General features: G+C 42.5%; 1 protein-coding gene across 1 annotated transcript in view; it reads left to right on the top strand.

The window, feature by feature from the left end:
* dnah10 (dynein axonemal heavy chain 10) overlaps positions 1-19554 on the top strand; it is a 50101-nt gene that overhangs the window by 520 nt on the left and 30027 nt on the right. Inside the window, exons 2-32 of the mRNA XM_066689950.1 lie at positions 1075-1183; positions 3334-3449; positions 3663-3885; positions 4601-4758; positions 5204-5434; positions 5617-5807; positions 5959-6157; positions 6379-6573; positions 6818-6988; positions 7337-7513; positions 7701-7866; positions 7970-7992; positions 8361-8503; positions 8644-8795; positions 9131-9295; positions 9450-9657; positions 10780-10936; positions 11107-11589; positions 14073-14231; positions 14609-14725; positions 14846-14948; positions 15165-15343; positions 15562-15773; positions 16108-16264; positions 16374-16607; positions 16940-17062; positions 17342-17575; positions 17943-18166; positions 18360-18629; positions 18957-19140; positions 19312-19446. Of these exons, the coding sequence (XP_066546047.1) occupies positions 1075-1183; positions 3334-3449; positions 3663-3885; positions 4601-4758; positions 5204-5434; positions 5617-5807; positions 5959-6157; positions 6379-6573; positions 6818-6988; positions 7337-7513; positions 7701-7866; positions 7970-7992; positions 8361-8503; positions 8644-8795; positions 9131-9295; positions 9450-9657; positions 10780-10936; positions 11107-11589; positions 14073-14231; positions 14609-14725; positions 14846-14948; positions 15165-15343; positions 15562-15773; positions 16108-16264; positions 16374-16607; positions 16940-17062; positions 17342-17575; positions 17943-18166; positions 18360-18629; positions 18957-19140; positions 19312-19446 (5598 nt within the window). The remainder of the gene's footprint in view (positions 1-1074; positions 1184-3333; positions 3450-3662; positions 3886-4600; positions 4759-5203; positions 5435-5616; positions 5808-5958; positions 6158-6378; positions 6574-6817; positions 6989-7336; positions 7514-7700; positions 7867-7969; positions 7993-8360; positions 8504-8643; positions 8796-9130; positions 9296-9449; positions 9658-10779; positions 10937-11106; positions 11590-14072; positions 14232-14608; positions 14726-14845; positions 14949-15164; positions 15344-15561; positions 15774-16107; positions 16265-16373; positions 16608-16939; positions 17063-17341; positions 17576-17942; positions 18167-18359; positions 18630-18956; positions 19141-19311; positions 19447-19554) is intronic.

Consider the following 19554-nt stretch of genomic DNA (forward strand, 5'->3'; position numbering starts at 1 on the left):
ATTATTGCCCCTTATATGTGCTGTTGCTAACATGCTTATTGAACAATGGGGAATGTTAAAATGTGTTGCGGGCTACACAGTGTTTTTGAGGATTTTCTACATCAATAATGTAATAGCACTAGCTTGTGAAAGTCCATGGTCATACATAAAGCTAAAGCAGCCTTGAATCTGGGTCCTTGGGTCATATGTAATAGGATTGTGCTATTCTTATCATTTTATTGAAAGCCCTGGGACTGAGTGCTACTGTTTTTGTTTTCTTTTGTGTATAAAGAGCCAGAGAAGGGAGATGCTGCCCACCCGGAGGATGAAGCCAGACTGACAGATTCTCCATCTGAAGGAGATAACACTTCCACCATGTCCCCCAGAGACCGTGAGTGTGGGATCTTAGGATGAAACGCAGTCACGATGCACATTGAGGCGCTGCTTAAAATGCTTTGTTTTAACACGGTGGACCCTGTGGTTGCAGGGAAAGAGCATAAGGGGAAAGGCAGAGACTCGGCGTCCACTCCTGCCTCTCGCTTGTCGGATGCTCAGAAGTCGGAGTCTTCCAGGCAGCCTGAGCGGACTCAGACCCCAGGGCCAGGCAACGGGGACTCCCTCAGTGAGGCCAGAGAGGAGGAGGGGGACAGAGCGCCCCTCACTGTAAGCCCCACTGAAGTGTCTTTGCACCGGGACTGAGCTTTCATTGGATTCCTGTAACCCAAAGCATAGAGTGCTGGGCTGTTGTGGTGGTCTGTGATTTTACTTCTGAGCCTGTAAAAATACAATTAAAATAGGGTTGTTTTTTGTTTAGCTTTTAGTTTATTCTGTAATTTTATTATTCAGTAGTTTAGTTGAATACATACATTCATTTAACTAAACTTCATTATCAGTTTTTCCTTTTCATCAACACTGATTGTGTCTTGAGAAAGAAGCAGAGATTCCAGCTGAGTGAACTCTTAAGACAAGGTTGAAACAGATAGACAGCATATAATATGGAGTGATTAACTGACTGGTTTTCTTTTTAGACATTTAGTTTAGCCAACTTGCACAATAATCACTAATCTCATCTCTTTTCTTACTCTTAATTCGTAGAGCATTGAACTCCAAACTGTTTACCATGTTGAGCTGCATGTGGCCCTCAATCACGTCCCCGAGAGGTTCTTTAATTTGACGGTGCTTTTCTTTCTCAGGAACACTAAAGGTGGGTGTAAGTGAGTGGGACTGAGAGAACTAATAATTTCTTAAATCAGAGCCGTTTAATTAAACAGTGAGGGATTTAAGTTAAGTATAGAATCATATAAAAAACTTATATCAGAACCAACTCTTTTATTACACAATTTAAAAAGTAGAATCTAAGCAGATTGTTACTTCACATAAGGTACAATTAAGTAAGGGTAGGGGGTCCTCCAGGATTGTGATTGTGTTTAGTGCAGGGGTGGCCAACCATGTTCCTGGAAAGACACAATCCTGCAGGTTTTCCAGGTCTCTCTAAATTATGAATCAGTGTATACTTTGAACACAGGGACATTTTGCCTAATTAAGACCCACAATTGGTTCAATGAAGCAGTTAACGATCTGGATAGAACAAAAACATGTAGACTCTGTGGCTCTCCAGGACCAGGGTTAGCCACTCCTGCTCTAGTGTGAAATCATCTTAGGAGTCTCGCACAGTGATTAAGTTAAGTGCCTGTAACTGCAGAGCCCATAATCTGTACATTTTAACATTAGTGTAAGATTAACATTGAGTTAGTTTAATCCTGGGCATAGTTTCTGTTATTCTTGTGTACATCATTTATTAGAATGTTAAATTTTCACATTTTAAAAATGGAATATAGTGAAGGTGGACCATTGCAGTGATCGGACCTGGCTCTGTAACACTGTACCTGTTCCCAAAATAGAACAGAATTAAACCCGTAAATGAATACCTACCTCCGAGTGTTATTTATCCTCCGATGGGAGGAAGCATAGAGAAGAGGATAAAAAGGGAGATGTGAGTGAGAGATCGATAACAGCAACCACAGACGAGCTGTTATAATAGTAAAGCAGAAGTATGATTTTATGTTTGTTTTATTATGTATTGTTAGAGTTCCAATATGGGTTTTTCATAATTCATAACACCTAGCACCTGTATATTAGGACACGTTTTATTGAAAGAAGAGCTGCAACATTAAAACACTAACTACTGTACTAGTTTTCTGTAGTTTTGGAGCAGGTTATTAAATCACTGTTCAGTTGTAGGACAGAAGCACTGCTGAATTAGTGTTTGGGTTAAGAATGCCTGAAAATCATGCAGTTGGAATACAAAGTAAAGTATTATAGTCCACCAAGACATTAAAAAATGAAGAAAAATGTGAAACTTTACATGTCAAAGTCCCAGACACAGCCAGCTTAAACAAAACAAACAACAACAAAACACGTGGACATGCTTGTGTTTCATTCAATTTTTTTTTTGTATGTTGATATATTTATAGGGGAAACATTAACATAAACACATGATACAAATGATTTCTGTTTTTTCAGGGTTTCAAAGTACAGTAGCTTACAAATGGAGAGTATAAAGCATGGAGACTAGACCCTTTCTGTTTTTATTTGTGAATTTGCTGACTATTATTTTGCACTTTAAATTATTTGTTTGCGGTTTGCTTTCTCAATTGACGTACTTACACACTATTTATTGAAATAACCAAACCAAACAGTAAAACATGTTACAGTTTGTTGTTTTAATGGATTATAGTGCAAAATATTCATATGATTTTAAGTATTGCAAAATTACCAGGAACTCAATTTCTTTTATTACTGTTCTGCTTAAGGTTTCTTTTCTCGTGGTATCGTAGTAATATCTAGTATTGTGCTACTAAAATTAAAATACTAAAATACTAAAACTTAGTATTGGTATCGTGGAGCATCACTACTGCATGTGATTGAACCTTTTTCATTAATTAATATTAATCCTATTCTGTAATGCTAATGTCTTTATTACATAACTCCCCCACAAAGATAGGTAGCTGGTTTCAAGAATTGTCCTCCCCAATGGTCAAAAGAAAGTTACACCCTTGGTTTTATATCCTATTTAGTATTGTATAGATGTTTTCTTTTAGTTTGAATTTAAATGTTTGACTAATTTTATCTGTGAATCTTGTGTGTATATTTATATTGATGTATTTATCAGTTTGCTGTGTTGTGTTAATGTCAAGGGAATGACTTCCAGATATCAGATCATGGGATTGAGTAAATTATACAAATCTACAGCTCATTCTCAATCTGACAATGTCCGAAGCAGGACTTTGTGATCAGTGCCGGTGTGATGCACTGGTGAGTTATTCATTGCCATTCTTATTTTCTTCTTCTTAGAGAGAATAAGTGAGCCCAGTGACATGAAGGAAGCTAACGAGGTCATGCCAAGATTGCTGGAGATTGGTATGCACAATGGACAGTCGCTGGTGATGCTAAAAAACATTTTAACGCATGTAAGTAGAAATGAAAAAAATATTTACTAAAGCTGCCAGTTACATACATTTTTTTGTCCTGTTATTTGTATAATGTAAAAAAACTTTGAGGGGCTCCCAGCTGCGAAATAAATTGAATACGATCGATTTACAGCTGACATGGAACTGTAGAACCCAGCTACAGGTAATAAAAGATGCAGATGTGCTCACTCTACCTCCATTGACTGGCTTTAGGTGTATTTACCTCTGCTCTCCCTCAATCAACTGAAAAGTGAAGAGCCTGAGTACCTACAAGCAGAAAAATCACCTCGGTCTGAAGACGACACCGGGACAGAAACAGAGCAGGAGCTTCAGAGGCCAGTGGAGTCCAGGGGCACACAGCTGATCAGGGACGAGCTGCTGAACAGTGCATACAAGTTCCTCGGCCATGTTGACCGCACCGTGCAGCAGCTGGAAGGTCAGTGCGCCACAGCCTGCTCAAGTCCCTCATTTTCAGCCTGCCTTCCCCTCGAAGTGCCTTCTGGGACTTCTCTTTCTTTTTGATTGGGGTTATTATAAAGCTCATTTGTGGGAGCCATACGTTTAGTAAGCTGAGCTGTCAATCTAGTGTGACTGGCGATTGCACGAGCACAAGCGAGGTGTTCCTGTCACAGACTCCTTTGCTAAAATAGAACGAGAGAGAGAGAGTCTGTACAGGACTGCACAGGAAAGCCCTCTTAAGTGAATTACTCCTGCTCTCCCTCAATCAACTGAAAAGCACAGAGCCCGACAACCCGCTAGCGGAACAAATGTCTCAGTCTGAAGACGACTGGCAGAGAGTTATGAGTAATCAGTTTAAAGTTGTGCAAATTCCCATTATTGAAATGTCTGTAAAAATCAAGCTACTATTCATTATTAATATTAGTGTTATTTTTATAGTTGAAACTCCTCTTCCTTCTACTACTACTACTACTACTACTACTACTACTACTACTACTACTACTAGCACTACTAATGTTGGTAATAGTAGAAGTATTTTATTTGGCTGGTGCCTTTACCTAATGCATCTAACATTGAAAATGTCTCCCAACCTCATTATGAGGTTATAACGAGTTCACAGGCAGACCGTTTCATCACAGTGTTGAGGCTGTGCAGTGTATTGGCCGGTGACTATGTGTGCGTTTGCTGTGCAGGAGAGATTAAGCTGCACATCCCCAGTGTGGATCTGGATGGTGATGTGAGCCAGTTGGCCAGCAGGCCGGCCCTGGTGGAGGAGCTGGAGCAGTGTGTGATGAACTGGCAGACTCAGATCACCTGTGTCATCGAGGAGCAGCTGCAAAAGAAACCCCAGGCAAGGGTGTCCGCTCATGTCAACGATAACTGTGTTGTGTTTCCTGCTCTGGCTACATGAAACGATTTGACTATGAGGAGTTTACTATTGTAATGAACACAGGTGTAATGTTCTACATACCATCAGGATCAAATATGTGCAACCTGAAAACATGGGTGTGAGACAAAGTACTTTCCTTTCTCAGCATATGTAGTGATCTTGTGATGGTTGTGATGATGTACATTGCAGCTCTTTTTCACATTTTAATCACCACAGTCGCTGTCATTCTGATGCCCTCCTAGAGACACAATCCATATACTGAATTATGCCTGCATTTAGCTCAGAATAAATGCACAGAATACACTTTCAGGATACACCTTAACCTTTATTTCACTAATTTATGCTTTCCAGGTCGACCTACACCTTGATTGATCTTTTGTGGTGTTTTTTTGCTTTTGCCTCCCAGGCTCCAGGTCCCATAGCAGAGATTGACTTTTGGCGGGAGCGCACAGCTATCCTCAGCGCCCTAAGTGAGCAGCTCAAGGTGCCCGTGGTGAAGAAGATCCTGGAGGTGATGAGCCGGGCCGACCCGATCACTATCCAGAACCTGGAACTCAGTGTGACCGAGCTCAGCAAGTACCATGTGGAAGCGGTGGATAATGTGCGCTTCTTGGGCACTCTGGAGCGCCACTTTAAGGTGAACCGAGCACACATTGCTAGTGCATCTCTAGTGAAATCTCCACAGTGTAGGGAAATCCATTTTGCTTTCAAAATGCATTTACAATCTCTAGGGTAGGGTGGGATTATTGCTACTAATGTGCTTAAAACTATTCTTCCAAGTGTGCGTGCTACCCCTGTGTCTGATTCTTTCAAATGCAGAACCTAGCCACAGGCTCAGGGTTTAACGTGATTCTGGACACCATCCCTCTGATGATGAATGGCCTGCGCATGGTGTGGATCATCTCTGGCCACTACAACAAGGACGAGCGCATGGTGCCCCTGATGGAGAGGGTAGCGTGGCAGCTTGCGGAGAGGGTGGCCATAGTGGTGAACGTTCGGACTCTGTTCAGGTGAGTGAGACCAAGAGTTTTCAGATAACCTTCCTCTTCCTCAAAGTCCCAAGGAAGGGGTACTGAACTTACAATAACTGTACTATAATTTAGATTGTACTTTCAGACAGCTCTTTTTTAGACCATTGGTTCTTGTTCCTAACTGTGACAGAGAAAGCAAAGCGGTTGCCAAGGCTAAAGCTCTCGATGGAAAGAAGATTCTTGATCGATGGAAGGCCTCGTATTTCGAGGTTCGAGCCAAGATCGAGACGTCGGGCAAAGACCCGCGCTGGGAATTCGACAGGAAGAAACTCTTTGAGAAGACAGACTACATGGCTTCCATTTGCCAAGATCTGTATGATATTCTACAGGTACACCCACTGAGCTGCTTGCAGTTCACGTAAATGGCACATTTGAATGGTACCATAATATGAAAGCAACAGTCAAAAATGGTACAGTGGTTTACCCCAGGTTTATACCCACTAAGGGTTACCAAAGGGTATCAAAAAATCACATGTAAGAGCAGCACACCATTAGATGCCAAATACTTCAGTCCAGAATAACTTCCCGGCTGTGTGTTTGTTGGCTGCAGATCATGGAGGAGTTCTACAATATCTTTGGCCCTGAGCTAAAGGCAGTGACTGGGGATCCCAAGCGGATAGACGACGTGCTGCACTGGGTGGACAATCTGGTTGTGCCCATTGAGGAGCTGACCTTTGACCCTTTTAACATCCGCAAGACAGCATCATGGAAACTTGTAATGGAGGACTTTAAGACTAAAGTGCAGGTGAGGAAGCTGCAAAAAACTGCTGAATCTGAACATGAATTGAAAACACAGGCCTTTTGATTCTGGCATGGTGTCCCTTTATGTTGCTTGACAAACATTGTTTTTATTTTCTTAAAATAACAAAAAAAACATTTAAGCACAACATGTTTTGTTGGATGTACTCAATACTACTGGTATGCTAACAGTTTAATTTTTTTCACCTAGAGGTTTCTAAGTTAAATGTTGTTGTTTTTCATCTTCATAGGCTATCGAAGGAGAGGCCATCAATTTCATTGACCAGTCATTCAAGACCCTGCGTTCTGCAGAAGCAGCCTTTGACATGCTCCTGAAGTTTAAACACATCCGTTCAAGGGAAGCCATCAATAACCAAATGATGAAGAAGTTCAATGAAATCCTGGCCCAGTATTGTAAAGAGGTAGACATTCTCTAAAATATTTTTATTTCTCCTGCAGCAATGGGTTTTGCCTAATATTTCCTCATTAATGTCTTCCTAATTTCCATATCATTTAAATGCCAAATTTAAGCCTGTGATATAGTGATTTGTTAGCCATTTGATATCATTGAGCTTTGCTCATGAGCATTTGCAGTGGTCATACAGAGAAACTAAACAATTGCATGTGTGTAAAAGTTTTAGAAAAGTTTTTGTACAAAGCCTTCTTTACTTATTGTTTGTATGGTAAATTTCTTCAGTATGAGACGTCTTTATTCTGATCTTTCCCTCACACTTTTATGGGGTGTTCTAATAGATTCTTTGTTTGGACAGGTGGACAGCATAAACACTTTGTTTGTCAATAACCTTGACCATCCACCGCTCAACAAGAATCAGCCCCCCATGGCTGGAGCCATATACTGGGAGCGCTCCCTCTTTCACCGCATAAAACACACCGTCATCCGTTTCCTGGAAGTGGAGGAGATGCTGGAAAGTGAGCAGGGGAAAGCGGTATGTCTGCTTTGCTGTTGAGTTCAGCGAATGAAAGATGCTGAATAATAACCCCGCCATTCTGAGGCTCTGACTATGACAAAGCCGCTGCCAGTGTGGGGCTGCCTTGCCTCTGAAGATTGTGTTTGTGTCTTTTTTGTGTTATCTATTGATCTCTCTGTATACTTGTTTTTATTTTGGAGTGAAGGCTAAGGCAAAGTACTTGGAGGTGGGCAGGCGCATGAAGGACTATGAGGAGAGGCTGTATGAGCGATGGAGGGAGGAGACGGAGCAGATATTGCCTGGCCTGTTGAAGAGGAACCTCTTGCAGAAGCACGCCAGCACCGCGGCTGCCAACGCCAACGCCCCCGAACAGGAACCTGTCGACCCAGTGAGACATCCGCACTGCTGCCCAGAGCTGTGAAGGACAAGAGGCCTTCATTCACTGCTGGGCTGTTGATATTTTGTTCAGAATAAACACGACTGGTAGTAGACTGGTAGTTTTCTCATTTTGGCCACCCTGAGAGGTGATGTTTTGTAAAAGAAGGCAAAGAAGACCTATTAGTGTTGGCCCTGTTGGATTTGAATCAAAAACATTTCATTGTTTATTATTTGGGCCTTTACACCTGCAACTTCATGAGTTCACACACCAAAATCGAATTGTAAGCGTCAATTTGATGCTCAAATGCATACCTATATGACCTGTTTGAATTCTTTGATGGTAAATGGGTTATAAAAGAGTATTTATAATTACAAAGTGTCAGTCAGCATTTTAAGGATATATTTTAACTATGGTTGCTGTGGTTAAAAGATTGAGTTTTAACTCACCTGGTGTCCCCCACAGGCCTTAGTCCCCCTGGATCAAGAGTCAGATGAGAATGTGTGCTATTTGGTCAACTTTGCATCGGAGCTGAAGGAAATCATCTCGGAGACCAAGTACCTGGAGCAGCTGGGCTTCTCTGTGCCAGAGCTGGCCAGGAACGTAGCCCTGCAGGAGGACAAGTTTCTCAGGTATAGACTGAATGCTGTCCACTGTTGTGTAAATGGACACTTTGTGAATGGTTACTAATGTGTTCTTCCACATACAGAATATAATGTCACCTGAACAACTGTGGGTAGTAGTGCTTTACAGAGACTTTGGTGTTGTGCAGGTATGTGGATGGGCTGAAGCACATGGTGAATCGATACCATGGGCTGATGGACAGCTTGAATGAGGCAGAAAGCCTTTTACTTCAGGAGCAGATTCATGAACTCAGGAGAGTCCTTAGCTTGGGCTACAAGAGGCTCAACTGGAACTCTTTAGGTAAAGACATTAAACATTATTATTATTATTATTATTTTATTTCTTGGCAGATGCCCTTATCCAGGGCGACCTTCAACATGAAAAAATAAACTGTGGGAGATACTTGCTGGAATTTGGAGAAATATGAACCTAATCTGGGCAACATTTCCCATTTATGTTTGTTAATGTGACTTGTAATGTGTTTAAGGTGACATGTTTCATGTTTTCTGTGTTTCCGTATTGTATAATGTCTTTAGTTAAAATGTTAGGACTGTAACTGAAGCACCCATTCATTTTTTTCTTGTGAAAGGAAATGCCCCAGCTTCCTAATAAATCAATGTGTTTGTGCTATTTAGGTATCTCGGACTACATTAATCGCAGCACCCAAGCCATCTCCAAGTTTGAGTCACTTGTGAACCAAATTCAGAAGAACGCACAGGACATTAATACCAAACTGCAGTCAATCGAATCTGCAAACCTATTCAAATTCCCAGTTCCTTCAAGAGAGGGTGACCTGCCAGGTGTGTTTCAGACCTTAATACTTCACAAATTGCAGTGTTTTGCCTCACGTTAGGAAGCACAATCATGTGTTTGATCATTGACACATATCCTAACATTAAGATTATTGTCATATTTATAAGCATGATTATTCATATATTATATCATGTATTTCAGGAGTGAAGGAGTTCTGTGAGCTTATTGAACGGGAGAGGATTAAAGATGTGAACTTGTTGTGCCGAAAGTACACTGCCATTGGTCCTCTGTTGACCAAAATGGAAGGCCTGATAATTCAAACAAACACAGGGCGGGACAAACGCATGGCCCAGTACTATGCCTATTGGGAACGCAAGGTGTATGATGCCCTGACAAATATGGTCTTAAGGTAAGTAATGTGGAATATAATGTGCTAATATTTTGAAAATGTTATGTAGTACGTAACAAATCAAGACTTTGAAACCAGGAATCTCAAATTAGAGATTATCTTGTTTTCATTTATAAGTGCAGGGTTCCCACGGGTCACGGAAATCCTGGGAAAGTTATGGAATTGGAAAGTTTATTTTCTAGGCCTGGAAATGTTTTGAAATATCATAAAATATCCATAAAGTTTTGGAAAAGTCATTGAAATTTTTAATTGACCTGAAATTATCATGATCATATTAATTTTGTTTGTAAATTTATCATTCATGTACATTTTAAAATCTAAATTAACCCTTTTAGGTGGTGAGTCCTAAAACAGCCGGCTGTGCCCAAAGTAGTGTGGGCTGTTTTTTCACTTCACTTTTTATTTTACACTCTGTGACTGTGGCAATACGTCTCATAAGCATCAATTTCCTTTCCTGAGAAAAATGGCAGGGATGACATTTTGTGCAAAAAAAACCTATCCAATTACAGAACTATATATTATGGTTAAAAATAAAAATACATGTCAGTGTTTTGGGAAAAGTCCACTGAATCATCAAGAGAAGAGGAGGGGGTGGAGGAAGATGAGATTTTGTTAATTATGTCGGTATCTGTTGTCTAATCATGGAGGAAATGCAAGTGAACAGCATTTGCAGTTGGTTAAGGATATAAGACATGCTTCAACACTGTAGGATCTGTTACATAGATTATCACAGTGAGACGATGCATTGTTTCATGAAATACTGAATATACTGGTTATAGTTAGTTTCAATTTGTAGTCCACATTTATCCAATTAGCCCACAAACATCTGAAGTTTACATTATAGTGGTAGTGCACATATGCAGTCATGGAAATTTGGTAAGATGTTATGGAAAAGTCATGGATAAGTTTTAGAATTGTTTTGATAAAACTAAGTGCGAACCCTGTAAGTGGAAGAAGGTGGCTTCTGACAATAAATTTAAACTGCGGTGGGGTACAGGTTTGCCATTTCAAATCCGAGTGTAGAACCGATCTGTGATTTGATCTCGGTTTGTAAAGTGATAGCGGTGTCTCCATCCCTGTTCTACGTATTTTCATGTTATTTCTGTTGCTATTCTTGTACAGGAACATCCAGGCTTTTAATACTGCCTTGACGGGAAATGTTCCGCTGTTTCAAATTGAACCGATCCTGTCCGCCCCTGATATAGTGTTACACCCGAAAGCCTCTGAGATTTTGAATCTCATTTTGCAGTCTGAGAGAGGCTGTTTGGAAAGCACCATGGTATGTATGCTGGTCCTGAAATGCTTCATTAAAACATGAACAGTACAAAATAAATGTTCTGTATCAGATTCCAAGCTAGTGTTGAGTACTACTGTGACTGTTCTCTGTGGAGAGCCTGCAGAAACTGGTTGGGTTGTAGTTGACTGCAGACCGCTGTCTTGTTCCCCTAGCGCTTTGTGCGATGGATGCATGGCACCTGTATCGAGTGTCCCCCTCAGCGCATAGAGGGAGAGGACGAACCAGTGGTTGTCAGTTTCTACAATGACATCTGTCAGGGTCTTCAGATTGCAGAAAAGGTACAGTCAACCCGCCAGATTCACGACCGGCTGGTGAAGTCCATCGCAAACTATCTTGGCCGCTGGAAGAACAGGTACCGGTTTCTGTGGAAGCTGGACAAGGCCATCATCATGGAGAAGTTAGCAGCCAAGAGGCCTTCCTGTGTGACGTATGACGAGAAGCTGCAGTTCTACGCGCATGTCAGTCAGGAGCTGGCCCAGCAGCCCCTGGTGAAGGACAAGCAGTGCATCCGACTGAACCTGGAGCCCCTGGCAAGGACATTGCAGGAGAACGCCCAAGCCTGGGTCAGCTCCCTGGGCAAACTGCTAAACGAGTCGGCCAAAAACAACCTCTGGAACCTTAGGGATGAACTGCAGGTATGAGAGTTTCATATACACATCACAGCCCTACTCCGGTCAAAATGCATTGTTGTTCCCAGTGCGAGAGTTACAGTAGCATTTAGGGCTGTATGATATGAACAAAAAATCATATTGCGATTATTTTTATAGATATTGTGATTTTAAATTGCGATATGATAATCATTTGGGTAACACTTTACATTTCCTTGTGACATGTTCAGAAACACACATCTAGTTGTTTTTTTTGCCTGATTGAAGCATTAGTAGCTTTTTCTATGTTTTATTTGACAGATTTAATAATTAGCAGCTTGAACAAAAGGCAAAATAAATAAATAAATATAAATTATTTTTCACTGAATTATATTTATAAATAAAGAAATCAACTGTAGGCCAAGCCCATGTAGAATACAGTATAGATTGTCTTTCACTCTTACTAGTAGCCTGTAGGCTACAGTATTTTTGCCATGAAACCAGCATGTGTACCATTTCTGGTTTCAAGCATGAACAGTGACATGTCACTACACTTCTTCAAGTGTTGAATCCCCTCTGTGATGTACGTGATTTCCCCCACACTGTCAATGGAATTCAGCTCAGCTGCTATGGCTTCTTCAAGTTGCAGAGAGGACTGGGATGCTGAGGTGGCCAAGCTACTCGTGAAGAAGCTGCCCAATTACTTATTTGCCTTTTTAGCTGGGTGTGAATGTGTGTATTTAAGTTATTGTTAAACGATGTGTGGTGAACTTTTGAGGGAACTCCAGTGTAAGTGGACATAGTATTCACCATTTCCCAAAAGACTCCCATTAATAAAGGTGCTAAAAATAGTTATTTTTGTATGTGTTAATATACACTCACCTAAAGGATTATTAGGAACACCTGTTCAATTTCTCATTAATGCAATTATCTAACCAACCAATCACATGGCAGTTGCTTCAATGCATTTAGGGGTGTGGTCCTGGTCAAGACAATCTCCTGAACTCCAAACTGAATGTCTGAATGTGAAAGAAAGGTGATTTAAGCAATTTTGAGCATGGCATGGTTGTTGGTGCCAGACGGGCCGGTCTGAGTATTTCACAATCTGCTCAGTTACTGGGATTTTCACGCACAACCATTTCTAGGGTTTACAAAGAATGGTGTGAAAAGGGAAAAACATCCAGTATGCGGCAGTCCTGTGGGCGAAAATGCCTTGTTGATGCTAGAGGTCAGAGGAGAATGGGCCGACTGATTCAAGCTGATAGAAGAGCAACTTTGACTGAAATAACCACTCGTTACAACCGAGGTATGCAGCAAAGCATTTGTGAAGCCACAACACGTACAACCTTGAGGCGGATGGGCTACAACAGCAGAAGACCCCACCGGGTACCACTCATCTCCACTACAAATAGGAAAAAGAGGCTACAATTTGCACAAGCTCACCAAAATTGGACAGTTGAAGACTGGAAAAATGTTGCCTGGTTTGATGAGTCTCGATTTCTGTTGAGACATTCAGATGGTAGAGTCAGAATTTGGCGTAAACAGAATGAGAACATGGATCCATCATGCCTTGTTACCACTGTGTAGGCTGCTGGTGGTGGTGTAATGGTGTGGGGGATGTTTTCTTGGCACACTTTAGGCCCCTTAGTGCCAATTGGGCATCGTTTAAATGCCACGGCCTAGCTGAGCATTGTTTCTGACCATGTTCATCCCTTTATGACCACCATGTACCCATCCTCTGATGGCTACTTCCAGCAGGATAATGCACCATGTCACAAAGGTTGAATCATTTCAAATTGGTTTCTTGAACATGACAATGAGTTCACTGTACTAAACTGGCCCCCACAGTCACCAGATCTCAACCCAATAGAGCATCTTTGGGATGTGGTGGAACGGGAGCTTCGTGCCCTGGATGTGCATCCCACAAATCTCCATCAACTGCAAGATGCTATCCTATCAATATGGGCCAACATTTCTAAAGAATGCTTTCAGCACCTTGTTGAATCAATGCCACGTAGAATTAAGGCAGTTCTGAAGGCGATAGGGGGTCAAACACAGTATTAGTATGGTGTTCCTAATAATCCTTTAGGTGAGTGTATACTATATTGCATTAATGATTGCGTGTAAAAAAATAAATGAATGAAAACCCAAAATCTCAGCTTTCTGCAGTTTAGAAATTGCACGTGTTCAAATCACGATTTTGATATGAATTTGATTAATTGTGCAGCCCTAGTAGCATTGGGCCATGTTAGAAGTCTGAAATTTTGTTGAGAGGCTGTTAAGTCTAACAAATGCATAGGACACATAATGTAGATACAATAACAATGCATCTTCAGAAAAGTGCTTATATTCCTGAATTACTAAAATGATACGCAGATTAATTATGTGGAGCTATGCCAATTTAAATGACACAAGGAGGTAATTTAGGTAAAGGTAACTTGGTAATTTTAAGCAAACTAAAATCGATGGGAATGTTTTTCAATCCATAAGAAAAAAGTAAGTTATGACGCCTGTTTATTTCTGATTCACAGCAACTGTTTCAAAATCTCAAGAGAAACCCTGACACGCTTGAAGACCTGAAGTTTGTTCTGGGAACCATCGCAGACATCAGAGACATGTCTTTAACTGTGGAAATGAGGTTCACAGACATTCAAGAGAGATACCGAACTCTAAGAATGTACAGTGTGCAGGTGAGTCTTTTATCCCCAAGCTGTTTTATCCCGAACATTTTAAGAACCCCCCAGTCAGGGGATTTCTTAATATATTTCAGCATGTACAGAATTTCCTGCTGAAAATTGCTGCCACGTGGCCAAACATATGTGTTAATGAAAATCTCTCAAGATGTTGGCTTGTCTTCATGCGGCCTTTGCAATTTGTAGAGGAATGCATTTCTCTCAGTGTTAATGTAATACAAACCTGATATCCACAAAGGGGTTACATTGGAACTTACACCTTACATTTGAAGCAATACAAATGTAGAGGTATAACACTTTGGGAATCCTTGCTCTAAATAGTGGGGCAGAAGCTTGTTCCAATTAGATTTTCTCATACCTGTTTTCCTTTTTAGGCACCCCAAGAAGAAATAGAACTGTCCGAGAACATTAAACAGATATGGAGTGAGCTCTTTACGGAGTCCCGGCAGGTTGACCGCAGCCTGGGCAGAGTGAAGAAGACGTTCACACAGGTGGGCAGTGCACCACACTGGGGGTTTTAAGGGGTTAGGCTAACCTAACAGCCTTCTGGAAATGCTGAGGGAAACAGTTATGTTGACATGCAGTGTTTATTTTTCGTGGGTTTGTTTCAGATCACCAAGGAGCAGACAGAAGAATATAAGAAAGAGGTGTCAGTCTTTGCAGAGAACTTCAGCATCGCGGGCCCTGGCGCCGTGGGAGACGACCTGGACAAAGGTTGGACTCCTTAAACTGGGACAGTTGCATGAGGGAACAGACCCCAGACAATATCAAAGCAACACAGCTCACTACTGTTGGGCAGTTATGCACTCTAGATGTTGCTTTCCACCATTATCTAATCTGCATGCTTCATACCTGCTCCACCCGCATTCCTAAAGATAAATAACCTGCAATTACTAATTATAATGTGACTTTTTTTTGTGTTATCCCTAGGGATCGATGTGCTGGTATCGTACGAGACAGAGCTGGCTGGCTTTGAGAAGAAGCGTCAGGAGCTGGCCAACGCGGAGAAGCTCTTCGACCTTCCTATCACCATGTACCCTGAGCTGCTCAAAGTTCAGAAGGAGATGAATGGCTTGAGACAGATCTATGACCTTTATAAAGCTCAGAAAGTGAGGGTCGACGCTAACCTAAATTCATGCTGTGACAAGACTGCTTAAAATAGCCGTCCTCTGAAATTTAGTTTTTTTACAAAAGGGAAATTTGATTCCTGTGGTTTAATAGACTTCAACAGCGGGACAATGTGATATTTTTTTTTTTAATTGAAGAAAAAGTGCTCCTCAACTCTCATGCAGGGTTTTGATGTCTTTGTGCTGTATGTGTTGTGTAGGCGGCCAAGGCCGAGTGGTCTCAGACCCTGTGGGTAAATCTGAACATCCAGCTGCTCCAGGAGGGCATCGAGGGCTTCATCAAGGGCCTGAGGAAGCTGCCCAAAGAGGTCCGCAGCCTGCCCGTCACCTTCTTCCTGGAGGGCAAGATGAAAGAGTTCAAAGACTCCATCCCACTGCTGCTTGATTTAAAGAATGAAGCTTTAAGAGACAGGTGGGGTTCATTATTTATATTTGTTTGTTTGTTTTTTTGTTTGATTATGTATTTTTTTTGGTTTTCATTTGACACTCATTCTTGTAGGTGAATCTGAAAGGAGCGAGCAGGTGTGTAGAGCACATTTCAGTCTCATGTTTGTCGGAGCTGTTTCGGGCTGGGATTAAATCAAAACTTTGGTCCACCTGCCAGTCTCCAGTTACATTTTGGTTTCCACCAGGGGGAAGAAAGCTGCGTTTAGGTTTTGGTTTTGTATGGGATGGGTGTTTGTAGTTGGCGAATGGGTGTACACTCATCCAGGCCTTTTCCTGTTTGTCACTGTCGGTTTCCTTAGACACTGGAAGGAGCTGATGGAGCGCACGGGCACCAACTTTGAGATGAACCCTGACACCTTTACTCTGGAGAACATGTTCGCCATGGAGCTCCACAAGTACGGTGACGTCATCAGCGACATCGTCACATCGGCAGTGAAGGAGCTCAGCATTGAGAAAGTGAGTGATGGGGATCCTAAGACAGAACACGTTTCCTCTGTGGGGTTTTCCATTCGGATGTCTTCGGGGGAGCGCTGAGTGGGTTGTTCTGTGTCCACTCTGTATTCAGGGTGTGAAGGAGGTGGTGGACACCTGGGAGATTATGAAGTTCAGCGTGCAGAGGTACTACAAGGGCACCCAGGAGAGGGGCTACATCCTGGGCTCGGTGGACGACATCCTGCAGAGCCTGGACGACAATGCCATGAACCTGCAGAGCATGGCCGGGAGCCGCTTTGTGGGGCCCTTCCTGTCCACCGTGCAGCAATGGGAAAAGAGCCTTTCCTTAATCAGCGAGGTCATCGAGGTGAGTGCCTGCCCACTTCACGTCACTCCTCCACTGGCTGACCCTGCCCATACAGAGAGCTGGTTTATAGCGTAGCGCACACAATGGGAACTGTAAGTTAGGAATTGGTTTGTTGTCAGGTAAAAATAAATTTGCAGCTACAGGATTAATCTTGCGACTCTAGCTGGATCAGTTAGCTGTTTCAAACTTAATGGAAGAAAGTCTTTTAAGAGTCAGGGGAATTCATTGTTGAATATGAGAGACATATTACCCACTATTTGAATTGGAAATCTGGTGTTTGGTGTTGATGCATGGCCTTTTTTTTCACTGTTTTTTTATGGCTGTGTTCTCAGGTGTGGATGCTGGTGCAGCGAAAGTGGATGTACCTGGAGAGTATATTCATAGGCGGGGACATCAGGTCACAGCTGCCAGAGGAGGCCAAGAAATTTGACAACATCGACAAAATATTTAAAAAGGTGTGTATTTCACAATCGCGTTCGGCAAAGACCATTTTCCTTCAGCCGTACTAAACGATTATGTCTTTTTCGTGTATTACGTGGTCCAAGGCAAAATAAAATCTTGTCCTCTTTTGTACAGCCATAAAAGAAAATCCTGAGAGTGGTTTTCATTCTACATTTTGTTTCTAGTTGCAGTTTTTCAACCAGTGTGTGTGAGATCTCTGCATTATAAACCATGGTGAAAGGAGAGGACAGATAGTGACTGTGAAAGCTGCCTGTGTCTGTGTGTGTGTGTAGGTCATGCTGGACACGGTGAAGGACCCCGTAATTAAGAAGTGCTGTGACGTTCCCAACCGCCTGTCAGACCTGCAGAACCTGAGCGAGGGTCTGGAGCGCTGTCAGAAGAGCCTGAATGACTACCTGGACTCCAAGCGCAACGCCTTCCCCAGGTTCTTCTTCATCTCGGACGACGAGCTGCTCAGCATTCTGGGTAGCAGTGACCCCTCCTGTGTTCAAGAGCACATGATCAAGGTAAGCCACCCCCCTAAGGGAGAGCCATTGCTGTGCGTTAGTGACCAACAGAAGCTGCTCATATTTTTGTGCATACAGTGGTGTATGATTATAAACCTTATTCTACGATTGTTTTATTACTGAATGTTATTTTTGCTTTTAGCACTTAGGTTAAGCAGCAGAGACTGTTCAAAACAAATAAATAAGAACATTTCAATCAAATAACTTCTGTCTCTCTTTAGATGTCACTGTGAAATCAGCGCTAATCAGTGTATACGCTTTTATCCTTGAAAATTCAGTTCCTCTCTGCTGATGTCTATGAAACTCAAGCGAGTAGCTGGTATTTGTATTTAGAGAGTTACCATATAATTCCCCTGTGGTCCCTCAGATGTACGACAACATCGCCTCTTTGAAGTTGGAGGAGGGCAATAACGGAGAGACTCTGGCCACGGCGATGGTGTCGGCGGAGGGGGAGGTCATGACCCTGAGGCAGGCCGTCCCGGCTGAGGGGCGCGTGGAGGACTGGATGACGGCCGTCCTACTGGAAATGAGAAGGACCAACAGGCTGATCACCAAGGAGGCCATCTTCAGATACTGCGAGGACAGGAGCAGGTGAGCGCACACACAGCCGCGTCTAGAAAACCACAGGAAAGGTCACGACGGGGAGAAAAATATGAAATATGAAATCTATTGCGAAAGTGAAGGAACAGATCATCTGAGCTAACAAACTTTCCCCAGGGGAGCGTTCAGGATGTGATTGGCTCAGCGGTGTGGTTGTGTGACGTACAGTGTCTGTGTGTGTCAGGGTGGACTGGATGCTACTGTACCAGGGGATGGTGGTGTTGGCGGCGAATCAGGTGTGGTGGACCTGGCAGGTGGAGGATATCTTCAACCAGGTGAAGAAAGGGGAGAAGCAGGCCTTGAAAAACTACGCCAAGGAAATGCACCAGCAGATTGATGACTTGGTCACCCGCATCACGCAGCCCCTGAAGAAGAACGACCGCAAGAAATACAATACCGTCCTCATCATCGACGTCCATGCCAGGGACATCGTGGACAGTTTCGTCAGGGACAGGTGGGAGTTCTTTTCACTGGCTCTGTAACAATGATATTTACCCAGTTCACTTTTTGGAAGTGATAGTGGGATCATGGATGGTCCTAAAATCCTTGGTATCGATTGCTCAACATTTTGAATTCTCTTCTGCTATTTAGAAAGATAAGTAAGTACATATTTTCACATCAATAGGCAATAAATGTCCCTGAATAATTTAATAAGACCAAGAATTACATTATTTTTGCAAAGCAGACAATTTTTTTAATGGACATAACAGTGAACCTCTTTTGTCTCGTGAAGTGCTTCAGGTATCTTTGAAGTCATTTTTGTTCTCTCTCTTCATGGCAGTATCATGGATGCACGGGAGTTTGAGTGGGAAAGCCAGCTGCGGTTCTACTGGGACCGGGAGCCGAACGACCTCTTTGTGCGTCAGTGCAGCGCCACTTTCTCCTATGGGTACGAGTACATGGGGCTGAACGGGCGTCTGGTCATCACACCCCTGACTGACCGCATCTACCTCACGCTCACTCAGGTGTGTCTCAGTGTGGGGTTAGAATGCAGTTTCCAAGATTCAAAGCACCAGTAGTCTATAAATGTGTCCAAAACCTCTGGATAGACCAAATTTGTATTTGATTCAATTATCATTTTGTTTGGAGTAAAGGGTGAATGTGTCGATTTAAGGGTTTCTCTGTCTCTGAAACAGGCTCTGTCGATGTACCTGGGAGGAGCTCCAGCAGGGCCCGCTGGGACAGGGAAGACAGAGTCCACTAAAGACCTGGCCAAAGCTCTGGGCCTGCTGTGTGTGGTCACGAATTGTGGGGAAGGCATGGATTATAAAGTAAGAGCATCAGGGATTTCTACCATGCAGGGATTTCTACCACGACTGCTCTTCAGCAGTCGATTCAAGATTTTTTTGTGATTCCAGGTATAGAGGAAAACCACACAT

This window comes from Amia ocellicauda, chromosome 17 (genome assembly GCF_036373705.1).
Source record: "Amia ocellicauda isolate fAmiCal2 chromosome 17, fAmiCal2.hap1, whole genome shotgun sequence".
Classification (NCBI taxonomy): domain Eukaryota; kingdom Metazoa; phylum Chordata; class Actinopteri; order Amiiformes; family Amiidae; genus Amia; species Amia ocellicauda.